The following is a 21,897-nucleotide window of genomic DNA, read 5'->3' on the forward strand; positions in this document are numbered from 1 at the left end:
GTAGAAGAATTTAAGAATGAGATTGTATTGATCGCGAAGCTTCAACACAGAAATTTAGTGAGACTATTGGGATGCTGTTTGGAAGGAGATGAAAAGATACTCGTCTATGAATATGTCCCAAACAAAAGCCTCGACTATTTCTTATTCGGTTGGTTTATCTTATAACATGCATTTTACATATTCTTCGTGTTACTATAAATGCCTAAACAGAAACAACCTCTTGCAGAAATACAAGGTAAGACAGGTACTTAGACCCAATGTGGTCGGGTCCTTCCTCGTACTGCGTACATAGTTGGAGCTTTGTACATTAGAATACTTCTTTTTTAATTATTTTTGCCTATATTTAACAAGAGATGCATTTTAAATAAACTTTGTTTCTGATAAATTTTTAGATCATGAAAAGCAGAATCTACTAGATTGGTCGAGACGTTGCAAGATTATAGGAGGGATTGCGCGTGGACTACTTTACCTTCATGAGGATTCTCGTTTAAGAATTATACACCGCGATCTCAAAGCAAGCAATATATTGTTAGATGCAGAAATGAACCCCAAAATATCCGATTTTGGAATGGCAAGAATTTTTGGAATCGATCAAAGTGAAGAAATAACAAGCAGGATCGTTGGAACATAGTAAGTTTTAAAACGATGTTAACATATATATCCCCTTAAGAATACGCTTTTTTTTTCTAGCTAACCGTCCTGCTTCTTGTTGTTCTATAGCGGTTACATGTCACCGGAGTATGCTATGCACGGACAATACTCTGTTAGATCTGACGTTTTCAGCTTTGGCGTTCTACTTTTGGAGATCATAAGTGGAAAAAAGAATAGTGCATTTTACCAATCAGATGGTGCTGAAGATCTTCTTAGCTATGTAAGTTTACATACTATATAAGGCTATGCAATGTTCGCTAGAATATATTGGTCTGAAAACTTCAACCTGGTATCAGAACCGTGACAAATTCCACGACTTACTAGATAAATTCTTACTGATCCTAATTTTGGCCGATTTGATGGATAAATCTTGTAGGTATGGAAGAATTGGAGGGACGGAACACCATTGAACATAATAGATCCAACATTTGCGGAATCATACTCGAGAAATGAAGTGATGCAATGTATGCATATCGGATTGTTATGTGTTCAAGAAGACGTTAATGAAAGACCTACAATGGAATCCGTGGTGCTCATGCTTAATAGTTACTCTATTACCAAGCGAGCGCCTCAGCAACCTGCATTCTTTTTTCGTAGTCAATCAGAGATGCTACCAATTAAAGGGTTAGAGTCAGATCAATCTACAAGCAAGTCAATTCCATTGTCTGTGAATGAAGTATCCATTACAGAAATGGAGCCCAGATAGAGCTATACAGCGATGAAGCTTCTATGTTGTCTTAAATTCTATATGTAATATATATAGAGGAATAAGGTGATGGAATGTGACTAGCTAAGAGGGTAAATTATATTCTTAATTTCTCAATGATTGGAGTAACGCTTATTTTTTTAAGTTTTCATTTTGAAATGTATGTGTTAAATGCACATTTCATACCACAACATACTCAGTGTGATTCCACAAGTGCGGATGGAGTGAGCGAAGGCCATACTCCTATCGCCAGTTAGATCTCGTATCCTCGGCCTTAACATCTTCTGCTTGTCTTTCGATGGGACCTTTACTCATTTACCTCGGTCTATCTTTATTCTGCCTCGAGGACTATGTTAATATTTTCGTTCTATATTAACGTGCAACAGATTCGTTCAATTGACAATGTGGCTGAACTGTAACTTTCAAGAAGATGATGCACAAGATCGGGATGCAAAAGTTCAAGAATGTTCTCATTAAGGGGGAGTTAATACGCGTTGTACTCTTTTTTCTTTACGAGGTTTTAACCCACTGAATTTTTCTTGTAAGGTTTTTAATGAGACAATCTATATGCGTATTGTTATAAATGTGTACTCTTTATTCTTCACTAAATTTTTTTTTTTCCATTGGATTTTTTCTAGTAAGCTTTTAACTAGACACATTATTTGTCAATTAGGCAATCAAGGTAGAGTGTTATAAATGTAGACAAACTACTAGTAATTTCTCTTATAAATAAAAGGTTTTCTTCATTGTAAAAAACTAAAAAAAATCTCAAAAAAAATAAGAATTACTCTTTATCTTCTTTCTCTATAATTTTTCTTCTTTACTTTATATTTCATAACACTTATTACTATATAACATTACACAAATGTTTTTTTTTATTTATTTATCACTTTAGGTAGGTTGAAATTATTAATGATAACTTTAACCATACACGTAATCATTTCTAATTCCAATTTCCAAAGTTAACTATCAAATTAGTCCCCTAAATTGCCAAGTTAAGTACATCAAATTCGTGATAGTTTCGTGAACTATTTCAATCGAATCTTTAAAATCAAAATTTACAAAAAAATTTAACTCTCTTTCAAATTTTATTTTTCAAATTCGATATAAAGATGAATGAGGAAAGATGGAAAGATCTAAAGTGTCAAGTCAATGAAAATATAAGTCACATTAAAGTAAGAAATATTTAATAAAATTAAGTTTCTTGAAATTCAACCTAAAAAATGTAATTAATGAAGGGTAAAATTGAAAAAAATTTCTAACATCTATCTTGAATAATGAACAATTCAATTAGAGCAAAGCATCTAGTACCACCTAAACTACGATTGAACTTGCTACGATATACTCCAACAGTCCAACTTCACGGAGATTCTATTACCCATGAACTAAATTTTAACATATTTTTGTCAATCTTTTTAGCTCACATGATACCTTTGATGTGGACTCAGTTTTTATGTAATAAACGTATCACGTCAATATAAAAGGGTGATAAAAATACGCTAAAATTAACTTCAGAGTAATAGTACGTAGTGACGTTCGAGTGTGTCGTAGAAATTTTAACCAAGAATATACGAGATACTTATCTCATTCAATTATGTTGAACATTAAAACATAGCTCGAGGGAGTACCATTTCGCCTTCTATGGCATATAACTATCTCCATAATTGTGTCATGAAATTAGAACAAGTCTTCATTTAGTTATTCCCTCCATCTCGTATTAGTTGATCGATCTTACTAAAAAAAATTACTTATATCATATTAATTAAGATCACCTTAAATACTCTAATATCTCACATATTGCAAACTTGTTTGACTAATACAAACTTGTTTACTTACCATTAGATTAGTGTTAACTTAGTCATCAACTACTTCAACATTATGGCATCTCACCTAAAAAGATTAACTTATATTCCTACACTTTCCTCTATATCTACACTAATTTGTAGCAAATCTTACACTAGTAAAGTTAAAAATTTATTAGCCCCAACACTCATATCAACAATTATTTATTCCAAATGTATGTCTACAAACCAAACAACAACTTCAAATAACAGTCCAGGTAAGTTTTCTTTATGCAGTTCACATGTTTGTAAAAATGCCACTTACACAATGTTACTGAGGCTGCATTTATTTTTATTAAATTCATACGTCTGAATCTGAATACACATCTGAATGATTAAGATGTTGTGTGTATATCTGGAAATTAAATGTTTCACTGTAGTGCAAAAAAATTTTATTTGTATATATAATAAAAAATATAATTCAAATAAAAAGTTAATTGTATATTAGAAAAATATGTAATGTTTTTATTAAGATTCAGATGTTTGAATCTGAATGCACATCTGAATGAATGATTAAGATGTTATTACTAGATCTGAAAACTAAGTGATTAAGACCGTTTGTTTTTCAACATCTGAATTTGCATAAAATATTTATTTATATATATAATAAAAAATATAATTCAAATAAAAACCTAACTATTTATTAGAAAAATATGTAATGTTTTTATTAAGATTCAAACGTGTGAATCTGAATGCACATATGAATGATTAAATTGTTGTCTCTAGATATGGAAACTAAATGATAAAGACTGTTTGTTTTTCATGTGAATGTGCAAAAAATTTATTTATATATATTATAAAAAATACAATTCAAATAAAAAATTATTATTTGATTGAAAAAAGAAATATTTATGTTTGTTAGTGATAGTGGAGATAGTTTGTAATGGTGGTTGCGGCGGCAATGATTGATGTTAGTGAGTAGTAATGTTGGTGGTGATAGTTGGTAATGTAGTGATTGTTATAATGATGGCGATTGATATTGGTGGTGGTGGTTGTGATGTGAAGTTGGTTGATGTTAGTAGTTGGAGGTGTTAATTGTGATGGCTGAAAAATGAATGCATGATGACTGACGATGTGTTGGTGCTAGTTGGAGACGTTGTTAGTTGTGATGGTGGAGATGGTTGTTAGTAGTAGAGATATATTGTAGCAATGGTAGTGATTGAAGTGGTGGTAAAGGTGATAACACTAGTGACAATGGTGGTGGTGGCAGGAGACGAACAAAAAAATGTTTTTTTTTCAAGATATACATTTTCCGTTGATAACATTTTTCTCCATATCAAAGACACCCTTAGTGTTGGTTGTGGAAAATTTAGTGTATAGATCATATGTTGGAACTGTCTTTTGTTCTGTTTCCTTTGCGACATGAAGAGGTAGATGACATTCTATAGGTTCCGTCAGGTACTACAGTGCACCTCAAATGTGCTCTGGATTCAAATTTTGAGAATGGTGGTGAAAATGATCGACAAGATTACTACAGATGGAGCAATGGGGGTGGGACTTTTCACAAGTCCGCTAGCATTGATCCGTCTGCTTTTGTAGAAGTTGGCGCTGTAGTACATTCAGAATGTGCGGTGGGTGCAGATTGTCACATTGACTCCGGAGCAATCATTGGACCTACTGTCACACTAGGCCATTCAACGAAAATAGGGTACTACATCTTGTTTATCTTGAAGAAAGTTATCATTTTGCTTCATTTTGTTCTATATATTGAGTTTACATAAGTCCTTATAAGGTAGGGGTAAGGTCTATCGTCTACATACACACTATCCTCCCCAGACCCCACGTACAAGATAGGGGTATTTTCTTATTGTTGTTATTGAGCTGAAGTAAGTCATGTTTTTGCTCGGACTAATAAATAGAGCTGAGGTATAGCTAAAAAGACAGTTCGTATTTGGTTTCTGTGCTGGATTCTCCTATAGAAAAAACTCCAACGATATAGAATTGAAAACCGGTAGGTGGGGTGCAGTGAAGGGGATTAAAATTAAGATAAAAAGCTATGGGAAAGCAAGATGATACATTTACTTCCTCCGCTTCTCGGCTGTAAATAGACTTGTTTTTGCAGCCTGACTCTATTTTGCACCATTTCTTTCGAGTGACTTTTGATCTATGAATTGTCGACAAATTATCTTCAGATACAATGTTGCATTGGCTAATTGCATGATTGGTGACTTCTGCGTTATCCACAGCGGGGTCTGCATTGGTCAAGATGGTAAGGACGAATCTCACATGAAATTTTCCTTTTCAGTTCTTCAAAAAGAAAACGAAGACTATTTTCTTTTCCGGTACATGTTGGGTTACTTCCACGGTCCTAGTTTTTATTTTACATATTACTTCTACTGTCAGAATACAATTAAAAAGATCTTTCTTGTAACAGGTTTTGGATTTTATGTAGATGAGCAAGGAAATATGGTGAAAAAACCTCAAGTTAGTCAAAGACTGCTTATCTAAGAGATATAACTTCTGCTTGTGATCCTTCTAATAATATGTTTTAAATGCACGTGTGCAGTTGCTCGGACTCTTCAAAAACGTTGCCGCACCCGTGTCGGATCCTCCAAAAATGAACTAGTTTTGAAGGATCCGACATGCACTCGATGACATTTTTGAAGAGTCCGAGCAACATGGTGTGCTTTCTTTCTTGGTTGTGGCCAATTCAGGATCCCTAACTTTTTGGCATAATACATGTACAAACGCTCAAACTTGGTCCCTGCTGGCAAGTAAGCACTCCAACTTTGGAGATGCACATCTAGACACCTCAACTTGGTCTCAGTTGACAACTAAATACCCAATTTGTCCCAATTGCATCTTGCGGACACTTGACATTGACGTGGCAGATAAATTTTTGAGGTGTCTAGATGATCATTTTGTAAATTGCAGCGTTCAACTGACACAACGGAGACGAGTTGAAGTGTCTAGATGTGCACACTCAAAGTTCAAGAACTTACTTGCTAGTTGAAGTCAAGTTTGCGTGTCTGTTCATGTATTATACCCAACTTTTCTTGGCCGTCATTGCAAGTGAGAAAGAGTAATAAGCAAAGGAAAATAAGAGCGGAGAGATCTACCAAATGAGCTCATCTCAACATTTTTATGTTCATATTGTTAGAGTGGGTAAAAAGTCCCACATTAGTTGGGGAATGGACCGGTGGTTTGCTTATATGAACTTGGGCAATCCTCACCTCTTGAGCTAGCTTTTGAGGTTGAGTTAGGCCCAAGGTCCATTCTTGACACATATTACTTCAAGTTGTCCTTTCTCATTTTGGTATTTTGATCTTTCAAAATTTTAGAATTAGAAGCTGATCCCAACGGATTTCTGATGTAGATATAATACCATTTTATGTAGACTTGATTCGCTAATCAGAAAAAATGTCCTTGAGTTTGGACAATGATCATTTATGCTAATGGCTCATCGTTCGTGCTAAACCTAGATTTGTCTTTCACTATTTGATGCCAGAGCAACTACCTGTAAAAAGATAATTTCTCTTGAAGAAGTTGAGTGCAGATCAATTGTATAAGCTTATCCTGAACGTTTTTCATATACTTGATGTTTTATGAGCTACAACTTTTTGTAATCTTTCAAGCCTATTGATCTTTCTTTTGTACTTCATCTGCAGATCCTGAAGGCGAGAATAGAAAACCATGTAGAAATAGGTGCAAATACATGTATCGATAGGGGCAGGTGAGATCAATGCTGCTTTTGAATTCTTCATTGCGGTAATGTTTCTGAGCTTAAACATAAATCCCTAAATATTCGGGGGGCCATGCAGTTGGAGAGATACAGTAGTTGGAGAACATACAAAGATCGATAATTTAGTTCAGGTACTTTCCTACTTCTGAAGTCACAAAGAAATTCTTGGTTTCGAGACGGTTCTTATGATCTGCAGTACAGATAGGTCACAATGTAGTGATTGGGAGAAGCTGCCTCATTTGTGGACAAGTTGGCGTAGCGGGTTCAGTGACGTATGTTATCCTTCTTATCCCCACTTTGATGAAGAATTGAAGTAAAAAATATTTTAGCTTTCGTTATAATATACTTGTCCGTTTCTGGTTAATCTACATATATGCGTTTTGTTTTGCCCAGTATAGGTGACTATGTAACTTTAGGAGGAAGAGTTGGGATACGTGATCATGTAAACATCGTCTCAAAGGTATAATTTTCTTCTTAACTGGCGATCTGTTCCTTGATTAGCACCATTTGGTTTCGTCTGTGTGATCGACTACTCCATACAATGCATGTATTATAGTCATACAACTTATTCTGATTTGTTTGACGATGCTGCTTATCGTCCTCAGGCTTTCTCCTAGCGTAAATCAGAATCATAATGTTATTTACATCCAATGACGGTTATGGAATTCATGCAGCATATTCTGTTCAGCAGATATCTTTGTTTTTACTGCCAATGTCATCATTGTTACTCCTTTAACCGTTTACCTGTCCTAGCGTGACGTGCCCCAACTCGGGATAAAGGATACTTTCCAATAGGTATAAGTATAAAAAGTTGATCCTATAGCTCTTGAAGTACTACAACATTCAGAAATAATGAATATGGATGAAAAGGAAATGTTCCGTTAAAGGAAAGCAGATACCATTTTGGGAGAAACCGAAAAGTAAAGCAAGACATTCTCACCACTTACTTCCTGCTCCTTTGAAGGGGATCTTTTGCATAACTGGTAAGATTTTGCCACGTGATCAAGAGGTCACGGGTTCAAGCTGTGGGAAAAGCCTCGTACAGAAATGCAGGGTAAGGCTGCGTACAATAGACCCTCGTGGTCTGGCCCTTCCTTGTACATAACAGGGCCTTTAGTGCACCGGGCATCCCTTTTATACTTCCTGCTCCATTTGTTGATTATGCACATTCAATGTCGCTATTCTTCTATTTATCAGACTGTTATTTGAACTATAATACATTATTAATGATGAAACGTAGTAATAGCATTTGATGCTACAGGTCAGGTTAGCTGCAAATAGCTGCGTCACCAAGGATATAAGTGAGCCCGGAGATTATGGTGGCTTTCCTGCTGTAAGGACTTTACCGTTGCTCATGATGTCATATAGTCTCTTTCCGAAAAATTCTGAACTTCTGTTTTTACAATTCTTTGACAGTTAATGTGGCTAAATGCAGATTCCAATACGTGATTGGCGAAGACAAATTGCTAAACATCGTCAAAACTTGAAGTAAGAATTCCATTCGAATGCTGACCCCATACCGCAACAGTAAGAGTTGAAAAATCTGTTCAGTACTATGCATGCCATTTGATTACGTATTGCTTGTTTTCTTTCATTCCTATTTAATGCTGAGAATTCATCGTCTTTGACATAACTTAAAACACGACTGTCTACATGAAATTGTTGTTCCTCTTGCCTTTTTATAACGTTACGTGCTCCTTTGATAGCAAAATTATGTTCAGATAACATTTATACTGTATCAATGACTAGCTTGATATCGTTAGATTAGTCCTGGTCATGCACGCCCCGTGTTAATTAACTAGTCAGTGGCAGCTTACAATGTGTAGTACCTCTCTGAGATTATCAAAGAAAAGAACTAGAAAATCGACCCTTGTGGTCCAGCCCTTCCCCGGACCCCACCGAGCTGCCGTTCTCAACAGAGTTTCTTTTGTTCAGAAATTATGCACTTCAAATTTTATAGTCAAATACAAGCCTTAAAATGAAAAATAAATTAGAACAGGATAACAAATGGAAAATCTCAGAAGTAAATGTTCCCTATGTTTCTCGGACTCGTTAAAAATGTCAACGAGTGCGTGCTGGATTCACCAGAAGTAGTGTATTTTTGAAGAATTCGACACGGGTTCAGCATCGAAAACGAAGAGTCCGCGCAACTTAGATTATGTTCCCCTTTCCTAAATCAAAAGAAATAAGCAGCACATCTCTTATCCAGATAAACAGGCAACAGCATGCCATCTTGTCCTAGTCCAACAGGACAATTAGCATGCATCGGATGACGTTTACTGTTCCACGACGAAATTTTAAACCTTATCGTCGTTGTTAATTCAAGTCGAAAAATCACTGGCCCCCTCGATCGATCATTCAGCATTTGCTTCCACTGTGACTCTGTCAACGTCAACGATGAACCACTAAGTGTACTAGCAAACAGTGTGCTATTCTTAGGCTGTTGATAGAATGCTGTCGACACTTGGTACCCTCCAACGCTCTGATCTCGATAGTAAACCTTCACTTGAGTTGCATCATAGTAAATTCCAATACCTTGATTTGAATTCCTTGCTGTAACTCTGAAGTTTATATGTGCATTTTCAGGTCCACCACCTTGGCCTAAAGCAGGAACAGAGAAGTCATTGAGGAAAATTCGCGGCCGATGAGGACGAAGACTTAGCCATAAGATAAATGTGATGAGCCCAACAATTGCAAGAAGGCCTAAGAATACAGAACATATTAACTTTGACACTCTTGTGGTTAGACTTTCTTTAACTCTATGGGCATAATAGCTAGCACTATGGTGTCGCCTTATAGGGCGATCTTGATCATCGCGGCCATATACGGGTAAGTCTGGCCTAGATTGGTGCATTTTTTGAGTTTTTTTTTTCGAAAGAATGGAATTGAGGTTGATGATGAACAGTTTTTAGAGAACATGATTATATATGCAAATCTTTGGATTGTTGATCATAGTACTGTTGACAACTTTTTTGGAAAGAAAAGAATAAAGAAGAATTGGTTATATGATCTTGGTATATAGTTATACAGTTAATATACCTTTTTTGTGATGTAATGCTATTGGATTCTTGAAGGTGGGGACAAGTATACTTGTTCTGTATACACAAATTTATTACTTCTCTTAGGACTCGTTTGGTAGGAGGGATGAGGGATAACTGATCTCGAGATTAATTTTAGGTTGAATTTATCTCATGTTTTGTTGGGATAAAATCGTAGGATAACTTATCACGTAATTATAGTATTATTTTTATCCCACATTGAGGATTGAATAACAATTTGAAATAAATAATTTCAGAATAACTTGTTTTCGAACCAAACGAGCCCTTAGAGAGTAAACTAGTCGAGTATACATAATTTTTCTTTTTCTCTATTAGCCGAAGGTCGCGGGTTCATGCCCCGCAGGGACCATAAGACACAAGTTGTTTATATTGGTGGTTGTCCTGAGCCGAGGGTCTATCGAAAACAGCCTCTCAACTTCATCTGAGATAGTGGTATGGACTGTATACACTTTACCCTCTCTACTTCATCTGAGATAGTGGTATGGACTGTATACACTTTATCCTTCCAGACTCCAGTGACGAAGCCATGATTTTCATTGAGGGGGTTTAGAAGTATATATACAAACTAGTCGAGGGGTTCAACATCTACTATATATGCATAAAAAAATATTTTTAACCATGTAAAAATAGTATAATTTTTCTCCCAACTGTATATGTGGCAAAATATTTGGGATAACTTGCGGAGAGACGTGTAGAGATTTAAAAAAAAAAAGAATTAGAAGTGAGTTCGCGTGACACAATTTTATGGATACCCAATAACTTATGTATGAAATTGGCAAAGTGATGATAGTTTTCTATCGTTCGGACTCTTCAAATATATTGTCATACGCGTGTTGGACTTCTTTAAAATGCACTAACTTTGATGTATTCGATACACATTTATTGATATTTTTATACAGTCCAGAGCAATACAGAGAATGATACTACAAGTTATCTTGGAAATTTGACTAAGGGAGCCTTTGGCCACAGATAATTTCGTTTTTTTTTTTTTGGAAAAAATATTCAGAAAAATACTTGAACTTTGCCTGAATTTTCAGTTGAGCATACTGAATTTTGCGGGGTCCTATTACCCCCTAGACTTTTTGAATTGTATTATGGAATTCGAAAAACTCGTACATGTTTCACTTTTTAAATTTCAAATCATAAAAATGCAACCTTTTTTCAAGTTGTATTTATTTCCACATACAATTTCAATTTTCAAAAAATAATTTTCAACTTTTTTCCAAATATTACTTTTTTTTTTTTTTCAAATTTCACATTTTAATGTCCAAACGCCCATTAACGCTTTGATTATAAATTTGGTCAAATAACATAAACATACACCATAACTTATCATATTTACACAAATTTTTATCCTTATAAAGTAATTACAAAAATTTCAACTAATTACGTATCTTTATTGGATGTATCGGGAGCTAATTATGTATTTCGACGGACCCAAAATTCGAAAAAATATATCGGGAGCTAATTATGTATCTTTACAAAGAAAAAAATGTATCGTTTGTTGGATGTTTCGAAAGCTAATTATATATCTCGACAGATTCAAAATCGAGATTTCAGTAATTATGTAAAATATCAAGATTTTCTATAATTAAGCTTCAAATTGTTGGGATTTATGTTGTTTGCCCTATAAATTTTCTACAACTAATTTGCATATTTTGATTTATTTTTTTTTAAAATAAAATATTTACATTTTTTTTTTCCTTGAAGCTTCATGGTTGCTCGTAGTTTCTAAAAATATTACAGTATTCGTGTCGGATCCTTTGAAAAGAAGGGGATATAACATTTCTAAGGGTCCGAACGTAGGTCCAAATGGCATTTTAATATTGATTATTACTTCCTCGTTCATCACTAGTTGTCCACTATTGATTTAACACACATGTCAACAAATAGTAAATGATAGGGATAATTTTACTATATTACCCTTTGGATATAATAAATTGGATGTTTGAAAAATACATTGAATAAGGAATCGTATTTAACGCTAAGAGTAAACTGAATAGAAATAAAAAATTATCTATTAATTTTCCAAATTTACTTATATCATCTATAAAATATAGGAAGGAAATATTTTTCTAAGGACAATAAATTTATTCACGCCTTAAAATTTTATTTTTAATTATGTTAAAACATGGAAGAAATTCCAATACAAGAGCAATCAATCCCATAATATTCACAATTACAATATAAGAACATTTCCATATATGTCTTGATTTTTCCTTCTCAATTCCTTGGAATATATTTACAATAATTAGGATTAATAATGCATAACCAAAAATATTATGGTATATCACCCAATATTTTCTGTATACACTTTCTTCATTTGGCTGCAAACATATTGCCAAAACCTAAAAATAATTGATAATACAAATGTTATTGCATGTTTAAGATCATAATAAGTTTCGGAAACATTTTTGAAAACAAAATAAGAATTAGTGATAGAAAAATTTTATAGCTAATTAAACAACAACAAATTAAATATCAGTAATTCTATTTGACGATTTTAGAGCGTCAAATTATATATAAAAAAAGCGTGTAATTATCTATGAGCTACTTAGCGACAAATTAGGAATAAAGTTGTAGCGAATTTCCTTTTTTTTTTAGTGAAGTCTTATAACTGCACAAATTTCATGACGTGTTTATGATCATAATTTTTTGGAGTCTTTCTTTATTTCTTGAACTTTTTGTCGAGTCAAACTACATATACATATATAGATTCTTAGAACAAGAGTAAAACATCTAGTACCCCTGAACTATGACCAAATTTGTTACGACACACTTCAATTTCACAGGGACCCTATTACCCCTGAACTAAATTTTAGCGCATTTTTTCATCTTTTTTAGCTGACCTGACATTCATCATAGTATGTTGATATTTTGTTGAATTTCTAATTGACAATATATCTGTATTTTTGTCATCTTTTTTAGCTGACATGATACTTTTTGTCAACCTCTTTAGCTGACGTGGCACTTTTGACGTGGGCCCTATCTATGTAATAAAGGTGTCACGTCAGCACAAAAGGGTGATAAAAATATACGAAAATTGAATTCAAGTGGTAATAGGACCTCTGTGAAGTTGGAGTGTGTCGTAGCAACTCTGACCATACTTTGAGTCGGGTAAAAACTTTCACGCACCCGATGTATACACCAAATTAATATTTTTTACCATGATTATGTAATTAAATTAAGTAAAATACATTTTGATTAATCATGATTAAATAACATGAACTTTAAATTCAAACACATGGCATGCATGTATTGGCTTGGTGTATACACCGGGTGCATGCAAATTTTTTCCCTTCAAGGAGATACTGAATACTTAATTATCTCATGTAAATATTAAGTAATGCATAATCAATTAGCTAGCAAACTTTATATTCTGAATCCGTCTCCATTAAAACAAAATCATTAAAGAGAATTTGTGTCTTAGTTGGATACTAGTGAAAGTAAAGATTATGGTACCAATAATTCCATGAGTACTCATCATAGTATGTTGATATTTTTGTTGAATTTCTAATTGACATATATATATATATATATATATATATATATATATATTTCATTTTTATAGATGACGTGACATTTTTTGTCAATCTTTTTAGCTGATATGGCATTTTTGACGTGGGTCTCATTTTATGTAATAAAGGTGCTACATTAGCACAAAAGGGTGACAAAATATGTTAAAATTGAATTCAGGTGGGTAATAGGACCTCTGTGAAGTTAGAGTGTGTCGTAGCATCTTTAACTATAGTTCGGAGAGATACTGAATACTTATTTCATGTATTATATATATGTAAATATTAAGTGATGCATGATCAATTAAGCTAGCGAACTTAATATTCTAAATCCCTCTCCGTAAAAACAAAATCATTAAAGAGAATTTGTGTCTTACTTGGATAGTAGTGAAAATAAATATTATGGTACCAATAATTCCATGAGTACTCATCATAGTATGTTGATATTTTGTTGAATTTCTAGTTGACATGCCAAGACCCCATCCAATTGTGCCAAAAATGTACCCTATAACTTTTGTAATAACATGAAGTGAATACCATTCTTCACATTTCATTGGGTGTCTTTTGTAATATCTTGCAATTATTACACCTATAGGTAAGAGAATTCCCCATCCAATAATGTTTATAACCCCATGAACCTGTCATAAGAATTTAGTTATATACATCGTCAGTATAAATAAACTTTAAAAAAAAAAAAAAGCCAAATAGACTAATATTATTGGAAATAATTTTAAATATACTAATTTTCTTCGCTATCCGTTTAAATAAGACACACTACGATTATACTATGAAACAAATTTGCCCCTAATTTCAATGGAAAGACACCTAGCTAACTTAGGAATATATTTTAGGGGAAAAGATTTGAAATATACTTAAATTTTGGTAAAATTTGGTGTAACGTGCGTCAACTTTGTCGGGGTACCTATGGCCCTTCAAGACTATTTAATATCGTATTTTTGTGGCATATATTTGTCCAGCTAGACCACTGCGTGAATACACGCGCACTGAGCGCGTAAGAGTCTAAAGTGGTCCAGCTGGATAAATATATGTCACAGAAATAAATAATAAATAGTCGAGGGGGGTCATATGACCCCTCATAGTTGAGGCGTGTTACAGTAAATTTCGTTAAAGTTTAGGTATATTTCTGACTCTTTTCTCTATATTTTATGCAGTTTTAAAATACGTAAAAAAAAAAAAAAATTAAAACAAATTAAAGATTACATGATCTCCCCACTGCAGTAAAGTTTAACCAGCAAATCCGTGATGAATTGGTGTGGTTCCCTATGCCTAGGTCACCAGAATATCGAATTAAGAACCAAAAAGGGCATGAGAGACAACCATATTGGCTAATAATCGTTTAAAAGGGCAGTCCGGTGCATTAAAGCTATCGCTATGCACGGTGTCCGGGGAAGGGTCCCACCATAAGGATGTATTGTACGCAGTCTTACCTTGTATTTCTGCCAGAGGCTATTTCCAAGGCTTGAACCCGTGACCTCTTGGTCACATGACAGCAACTTTACCAGTTACTCCAAAGCTCCCCTTCAATATTGGCTAATAATCATTTTTTAAAAAAAATTGATCTTGAACCAAATTAACTTTATCAAAAGCTAGCTTATGGAGAGGAGATATTGCTCAAGCCATGTCCGAATTCACAATGAAAATTAGATAGCTTGATCCTGTTACTTCGAATCGTGTCACATAAAATGAGACGGAGAAATAACTTTTATAGACTCATAATTTCAAAAGTGCAAATAAATGACAAAATTATAAAAATTCGAATCCATCAAATTAAAATTCTAAATTCGTATACGATAAATAAAAGAGGTACTTACAACTATAACTCTGTGATGATGGTGTTCATGTGGAGGTCTAAAATTCCATGACTTGAAATTTGTATTTGCTTTATCATGAGATTTATGATGATGCTTTTTGGGTCCACCATGGAAATGAAATTTTTCATCAACAAAAATAGTCTTTCTTCTAATAAAATTGGTACATAAAAAAGAATTAGAATGAGCATTTGTTAAGTCTAATGAAAAAAACATAGTAGTACCTAGAATTATTGTGATGCCAATTATGAAACTCATGCTAATAATTTTAATATTTTGCATACGGAAAGTAAAGTCTAGGAGATGAAAACAATAACTTGTATTTATAACCTCCAAAATCTAACTTTTGGCATCTTTCATATTTTATTGAGATAAGCATCCCGTATCCTCTCGAACTATTGTCAAAGTTGTTACGATACACTCCAACAATAGCCAAAGTTGTTATGACATACCGCAACTTCATAGGAGTTCTATTACCCCTGAACTCAATTTTAGCATATTTTTGCCATCTTTTTACACTGACGTGACACTTTTATTATATAAAATGAGGCCCACATTAAAGGTTATATATCGGCAAAAAAAGTTGACAAAAAATGTTACGTCAGCTAAAAAGATTGACAAAAATACGCTAAAATTTAGTTCAGGAAAGGAATAGGAACCCCGTGAAGTTGGAGTGTGTCATAGCAAATTTGGTCATAATTCAGGAGGATACTAGATGCTTTACTCTCGATTAAAAAAAATGCTTAGATAGAAGATTGTAGAGGATACGAATTAGGGTATTAGAAAGTTAATAGATAGTAGTGTGTTGTCTTGTGACTCCTTTAATTTATTAGTAGTCGTAGTACTGTTCATGTAGTTTTTTGTCCTTCGATTTTCAGTTTTTTGTGTTATGTTTCTTGTACTTTGATTGATGTGTCATTTTGTTATAGTTACTGCTCAATTATGTTTTGTTATGCTTTCACTTTGGTTTACTATTTTTTTGGATTGTTTTGAATTATTTTTTCTTGAGTCGAGGGTCTATTGGAAACAGTCTCTCTATCATTGTGCATGATATAGATAAGATCTGTGTACACGCTATCTCCTTAGACCCCACTTTGTAGGATTATACAGAATATATTATGTTGTTGTTAAATAATACGTGTTAAAATTGTGGAAATTGGTATTCCTTGTCTCGACCTGTGTGATACTGCTTGAATATTCTAACGGCTCTGTTTGTAATAATGCGCTCGGGCGCCTCCCTGTACTGTTTTAATATATACTAGTAGTAATCTTGGCTACCAAAAAAGGTGATACTGTTTGAATAGATGGTGATTTTAAAAAATAATTATTTTTTAAAAATTTGTGACTTAAAATAAGCTATAAATATTTATATGACCATAAATTATATGAATAAAAGAGACTTTAATTTTTTCGAAAAAATAAAATGTCTCATATATATATAATATATATAACTTTTCTTTAGTCAGAATATATTCTTTACTTATGACAGTAGAGTTAGTTGACAAAAACTTTAAATCAGATTTTATTCTAAGCTTCAGCATTTTTTCTGTCCTTTTCTACCCTTCACTTTTCAAGATCTATCAACTAAAGTCATCATTTTTAACTTAATAAGTACATATCACCCATTTGGCACAACCTATATTATATTTGCTCCGTTTTAATTTATTTATCTGATTTCAATTTAGCATAAAATTTGAAAAAAAAATAAATTAAATCTTGTGGTTTGATACTAAAGATATGTAAAACTATCAAAATATCGTTTACTTTAATCTAGTGGACTTAAACATGTCATGTGAAAGAACTAAAATTAAAAAGTTGCCGAAAAAAGAAAGAGATACTCTTAATAAATTAAAAATAAAAGTAAGACAAAAAAATTAATACGAGGGAAAAGAAGAAATAGTAGTATTTAAAATTAGGAAGCTTTTTAGTGTTTCAATGGAAATTTGTTTTCCACCATGCGTTTATTCAGTGAATTGACTCGATGAAAAATGAGTCGTAAAATTATGTTTTATAACACAAATATTTTATTGATTCACGATGGAAAAAATCTTTATTTCTAGAAGATGCAAATATTCAAATGTAATTTTTTCTCCTAATTGACTTATTTCTTCATCCTTCAACTCAAAGAGAGAGAATGTTGTTGGACAATAGAACTTTCGAGGCCAAAAAATAAATAATTCGAAACAAGAAAGTATTGTAACAATCAATTTTATTGATTTCAATGCGAGTGTTACAATCTCTATGAATCCTCTGATTCGCCTTTTCAAATATAAATTCAAGGGCTTAAAGCTTAATCTTGAATTTGAACTTAATTTGTTGGACTTGAGGGACTTGATCTTGATTTGTGCTTGAATTCAAGGGCTTTTGAGCTTGTTCTTGAATATTGCGGTCTAAATCTTGAGTCTTGATGAACTTGATTTGAATGCCTGAGCTTTTTAGAGAAATTATGGCGTTTGATCCATGAGCTTTCTCTTGCTACTTGTTAGAATTCTGGGGTACTTTTTCTGAATTGTGAGACCCCTATTTATAATTGTGGAAGCGAAGAGTCATGATAAGTATAAACTTCCTTTGGCCAATCAAATTTAAGTGACATGACATTTCTTATGTGCTTTTAATTTACTGCATTATTTTGACACGTGGCATGATCTCATTGGCTCCTTCACTTGACTTGGCATGTCACATCATATGACACGTGGCACCAAATTGGGTCTCTAGAATATGATGACATCTTGAGCTTGCTAAAGTGGGCTAATCATTCTTTTAACCCAATTTAATGGACTAGCCCAATTAAAAGAATTAAACTTTAATTAAATCCACACATATTTAAATTTAAATAATTGATCAAATTATATTAATCCACAATATTTATTTGAGACTAATATATTTTAAATTTAATATTTTAAATTTTGTACGATTAAAATTTTATTGCTTACAAAGTGCCCCTACTTCAAGACTAGTCAAAATATTTAGATATCGGAAGACTAGGTTTGAAGTATTGACGGAGCGTTGCATTGGATTTGATGCAACTAAAAAAAATCATTATATACTTTCCTAGAAAGCAATCCAATAATTGTATGGTCCTTTACTGCCACGAATTTCAGTTTCTACAAATGGTGACTTCTATTTTTATTTAAACCAATTGTAGTAAAGATACTATATGCATTAACTCGTGGCCCACTTTATTCTTTTTCCTTTTTAGTTCCTGTTAGGCCTCCGTTTCGCCGGCTTTCCAATCCGTATTTGTTTCAACTTAATGCCTCCACCAATTAGATTTGTTGTATTCCTTCAACCCTCTCACAATTTTAATTTGATTAGGAATCAACCCACAAACATCAGTATTCAAGTTCGCGTAGGAGATCCATCAGTCACCGCCTCTGCCTCTGAAGCCTATAAATACATAATATTTCCCATTGTTTGTAGCATATATTTTATAGCATTGTTGGCAGAAAATTCGAGATCCAACAACAAGGTATTTTTTTTTCATTTATTTATTATTATTATTTTTTTGTAGGGTTGAAACAAATAGCAAGATGCAACTATAGGCCGGCTTAAGGTGATAAGAGTTTAACTTCGTCTCTATCTCCTTAAGACCGAAAGACTTTGCTTGATTGGCTGGCTTAAGATGGTAAGAGTTTAACTTCGCCTCTATCACCTTAAGACCGAAAGACTTTTCTTGAAGACGGCATTGTTTTCTTTAAGTATGGGCCCTTTCACCGATGCATTTATGCGATGATCTTCTCTAAGTATGGGCTCCTTCATCAATGCACTTATGCAATGGTCTTCTTTAAGTATGGGCCTTTCATTACTGCACTTCTGCAATGGTTTTCTTTAAGTATGTGTTAGCTTAAGGTGCAGAGGGTTTAACCTTGCCTCCATCACCTTAACACCTAACAAGTTCGACTTCAAGTATACGTGACTGTATTTCACCAAAGCCAAAACATAGAAGACTCTCCCTCTTCTTCTTTTTTTCAATTCTTCTTCATTTTTGCAAGTATTATTTTTTTTTCTGAACCTTGATTCTGTGTTTGACCAAGATTCTTTTGTTCATGTAGCATCCAGATATGATTCACTTTAGAGACTACACATCTTTATCTTCTAACAACAAGCATCTTCTAGTTGAGGCTGATGATGGTACGGTTTTAACTAGGTTATTGACTGAAACTCCAATAGCAGGCAGGTATGCAGATCCGTGGCCACCCTTGCAAAATTCTCTCCACATGTCAGATTGGACTTCAGAACATGACATTGGTGTTAAATGGTCGGTAAAAGTATGGCTTCTTTGGACTCCCAACCAACGTTAATTGAATATTGCGAGCACCATTCCTTGCTTAGGATGTCGGGTACTCAAAGGAAAAGTACGTTAGGGGGCACTGTGGAGATAACCGGTGAATATTGTCATACTCAAGGATATTGGGAATGGACCGAGGACATATTGGCTAGAAATGCACAATCCTTGAAGGCAGCCAAAATATATGATGTTGTTTATGGTTCACTGTTTACATATGGTCGAAATCGAACATATTACAAGCATTCTTTGAGGCTTAGTGTCCAACTACCAACACATTGCTTACTTCTGTTGGAGATCTATCCATATCCCTTTGGGATTTATACAAAATTAGAGGTCTGCCTATCGGAGGCCTTCCTTATGAAGAAGTAGTACCCAAAGTGAAGGAGCTTACAGATGTTGATGAAAAGAATGAAAGATTTATCCCTCGTTCTTGTGAATTCTTGTTTATAGCTTTCCAACATCTTCAAGAAGGAGAGGCTTCTAATCCAAAGGTTCCTCTAAGCAAGTGGATAAAGTTTTGGTGCAAAAGGGTATTAAGATATGAGTCAGCTCCACTAAGGAAGGAGAAAAAATCCGCTCGCTTGAAGTCAACCCATAACCCAACTGGGACTATTCCAAATGCAGCAAAGTGGTCAAGCACAGATAATGCCACATTTTCTATACTTGGCATGAAGTATGAACATAGGACTGATACATATTTGGCAGCGTTCCTATCATTTTAGTTGTGCACTTTTATATTTCCCTCTAAGGATGGATATTTTATTTGCCCGGGAACTTTTAGAGTAGCAACCATGATGGCCGATTAGCAAACTTTCAGTCTTGCAGTTCCAATCTTATCAAGCATTTATAATGGTCTCAACAGGGTCTACAAATCTTCGCAGCTTGAGCAACTCAGAATATCCTTTCCTATCCACTATGTGTATGGTTGGCTTGCTTACTATTTTAAGACACATTTTCCACTTTCTAATGGACCATCCATTCCATTGATGACGGTATATTCCGGAGAAGGTGGGGCAAAGTACTTTGATGGAGGCTTGCCAGAAAACGCATCTATCAAGGGGACACTGCTATTTGGAATTCAACTATGCAATAAGTCCAGTTCTTATTATTTTATGGATGATGATAAGAATGAAGAATCAGAGATAAGCTACTTCATGAGCCTCCGTTTTATTTTACTCTCTTTTAGATATGGAGGTTCATTCATACTTGAGCCATACAGTCCACACCGATTTAGCCGTCAGTTTGGGTTTTACCAAGGCCTTCCTGGAATCTTGGAAAATGATATTCGCAGTGCTTCACTAGATGAAGGGCTCAAATTTCATCGAATTTATGTATTGCATTCTATGTCAAAAGCAACTTTCCCTAAAGCCACACATAATGTGCGAAGAAATTCATCCACTTTGTATAAATCTTGGTGGGATAAAGTTTATGGACACTTTCTTAAAGTTAACTTGCAATCTTTGGTGAACGTCATAAGTCCTATTGTTGATACTCCCCAAGAACATGGTGAGGAGGTCCCAGTTGTGGTTAAGGCTCATGGTGAGTAGGTCCCAGTTGTGGTTAAGGCTCATGGTGAGGAGGTCCCAGTTGTGGTTAAGGATCCTGTCTTGAAACCAAAGGTAGTCATTCCATTCAAGGTTAAGGGACCTCTACATGCAGAAATTCAAAAAGAGGAGTCGTCTATCCTGACTCAATAGGCTTTCAATAAACGACCACCTCAAGACGAGAGCGAGAGTAGTCATGGAGATCACTGCTAGAAGAAAGTAAAACCATCCTTGGCAAAGAAAGGTGATTCTAACACCCATGTGGATATTCTTTCTAGTTCATCGAAGACTCCGCCAGCTATCGAGAAGGTAATGACAACTCTTTTACCATTTCACAGTATATGCATTTCCTTTATATACCCCTCATACTATGTTTTTCTTTGTAGGTGCGGCCAGACAATGTCCAAATTTTGGAAGATCCTCATCAAAGTAAGCCACAAGATAGTAGCGAGTCTGTAGTAGGTCCAAACTCAAGGGAGTTACTTTTGTCATCCAAAGAGATTATTTCTAAATCTCGCGGTAAAGTCAAAGCAAATATGGAGTCAAACTTTTCCCGGTAACCAGCAGTAACCATGTCTGTTTTTAATGGACAGAAGGTCATTTCAGAGCTTAAAAAGGAATTTATCATGAAGGCTTGGGCTAGTATCCGTACCAAACTTGCAGGCCTTACTCTGAATTGTGCTTCTTCTATCTAAGATGACGTCGAAGTCATACTCAATGACATGAGTGGAATGGGGAAAGATATTTCTCCCTTGCAGGATTTATTAGGGTCTTTCTTTGGG

At 34.2% G+C, this 21,897-nt stretch overlaps 4 protein-coding genes across 7 annotated transcripts; 2 read left to right on the forward strand and 2 right to left on the reverse strand.

Annotated features, from left to right (window-relative positions):
* On the forward strand, positions 1-1,473 carry LOC107868361 (cysteine-rich receptor-like protein kinase 10; the record flags this gene model as incomplete). The annotated part of the gene is given in 4 exon segments (XM_047410675.1): positions 1-148; positions 393-630; positions 721-871; positions 1,028-1,473. Coding segments are annotated over 4 exon segments (867 nt in total), but the record flags the coding sequence as incomplete, so codon positions are not given.
* A 1,524-nt stretch (positions 1,474-2,997) lies between these two features.
* LOC107868314 (probable UDP-3-O-acylglucosamine N-acyltransferase 2, mitochondrial) lies at positions 2,998-9,882 on the forward strand. Of its 4 annotated transcripts, none has more exons than XM_016714978.2 (11): positions 2,998-3,416; positions 4,597-4,846; positions 5,331-5,407; positions 5,573-5,622; positions 6,807-6,871; positions 6,960-7,011; positions 7,082-7,152; positions 7,274-7,340; positions 8,142-8,213; positions 8,297-8,368; positions 9,467-9,882. In XM_016714978.2, exons 1-10 carry the CDS (start codon positions 3,236-3,238, stop codon positions 8,327-8,329), a joined length of 918 nt encoding a protein of 305 aa, XP_016570464.2. In that variant the 5' UTR covers positions 2,998-3,235; the 3' UTR covers positions 8,330-8,368; positions 9,467-9,882. The 4 variants fall into 4 exon arrangements, 3 of the variants coding, with proteins under 3 accessions (XP_016570464.2, XP_016570461.2, XP_016570462.2); XM_016714975.2 differs by having other exon boundaries at positions 8,316-8,368; XR_007054404.1 differs by having other exon boundaries at positions 2,999-3,416; positions 8,297-8,407.
* On the reverse strand, positions 8,417-9,734 carry LOC107868315 (NDR1/HIN1-like protein 26). The gene has a single exon (XM_016714979.2). It carries the CDS (start codon positions 9,732-9,734, stop codon positions 9,057-9,059), a length of 678 nt encoding a protein of 225 aa, XP_016570465.2. The 3' UTR covers positions 8,417-9,056.
* A 2,052-nt stretch (positions 9,883-11,934) lies between the features above and the next one.
* On the reverse strand, positions 11,935-15,575 carry LOC107869184 (cytochrome b561 and DOMON domain-containing protein At5g47530). Its single transcript, XM_047410676.1, has 3 exons — positions 15,287-15,575; positions 13,832-14,092; positions 11,935-12,287 (listed from the first exon to the last, which is right to left on the reverse strand). Exons 1-3 carry the CDS (start codon positions 15,563-15,565, stop codon positions 12,030-12,032), a joined length of 798 nt encoding a protein of 265 aa, XP_047266632.1. The 5' UTR covers positions 15,566-15,575; the 3' UTR covers positions 11,935-12,029.
* Between the last annotated feature and the right edge of the window lie 6,322 nt (positions 15,576-21,897).

This window comes from Capsicum annuum, chromosome 4 (genome assembly GCF_002878395.1).
Source record: "Capsicum annuum cultivar UCD-10X-F1 chromosome 4, UCD10Xv1.1, whole genome shotgun sequence".
Lineage (NCBI taxonomy): Eukaryota > Viridiplantae > Streptophyta > Magnoliopsida > Solanales > Solanaceae > Capsicum > Capsicum annuum.

Coding starts and splice junctions, on each gene's coding strand:
- LOC107869184 (XM_047410676.1), bottom strand. CDS start 15,565: ATGCAAAATATTAAAATTATTAGCATGAGTTTCATAATTGGCATCACA. Junction 14,093..15,286: donor ATCATCACAGAGTTATAGTT/GTAAGTACCTCT, acceptor TTCTTATGACAG/GTTCATGGGGTTATAAACAT. Junction 12,288..13,831: donor TTATTTTCACTACTATCCAA/GTAAGACACAAA, acceptor AATTATTTTTAG/GTTTTGGCAATATGTTTGCA.
- LOC107868315 (XM_016714979.2), bottom strand. CDS start 9,734: ATGCACCAATCTAGGCCAGACTTACCCGTATATGGCCGCGATGATCAA.
- LOC107868314 (XM_016714975.2), top strand. CDS start 3,236: ATGGCATCTCACCTAAAAAGATTAACTTATATTCCTACACTTTCCTCT. Junction 7,153..7,273: donor GGCGTAGCGGGTTCAGTGAC/GTATGTTATCCT, acceptor TGTTTTGCCCAG/TATAGGTGACTATGTAACTT. Junction 7,341..8,141: donor ATGTAAACATCGTCTCAAAG/GTATAATTTTCT, acceptor TTGATGCTACAG/GTCAGGTTAGCTGCAAATAG.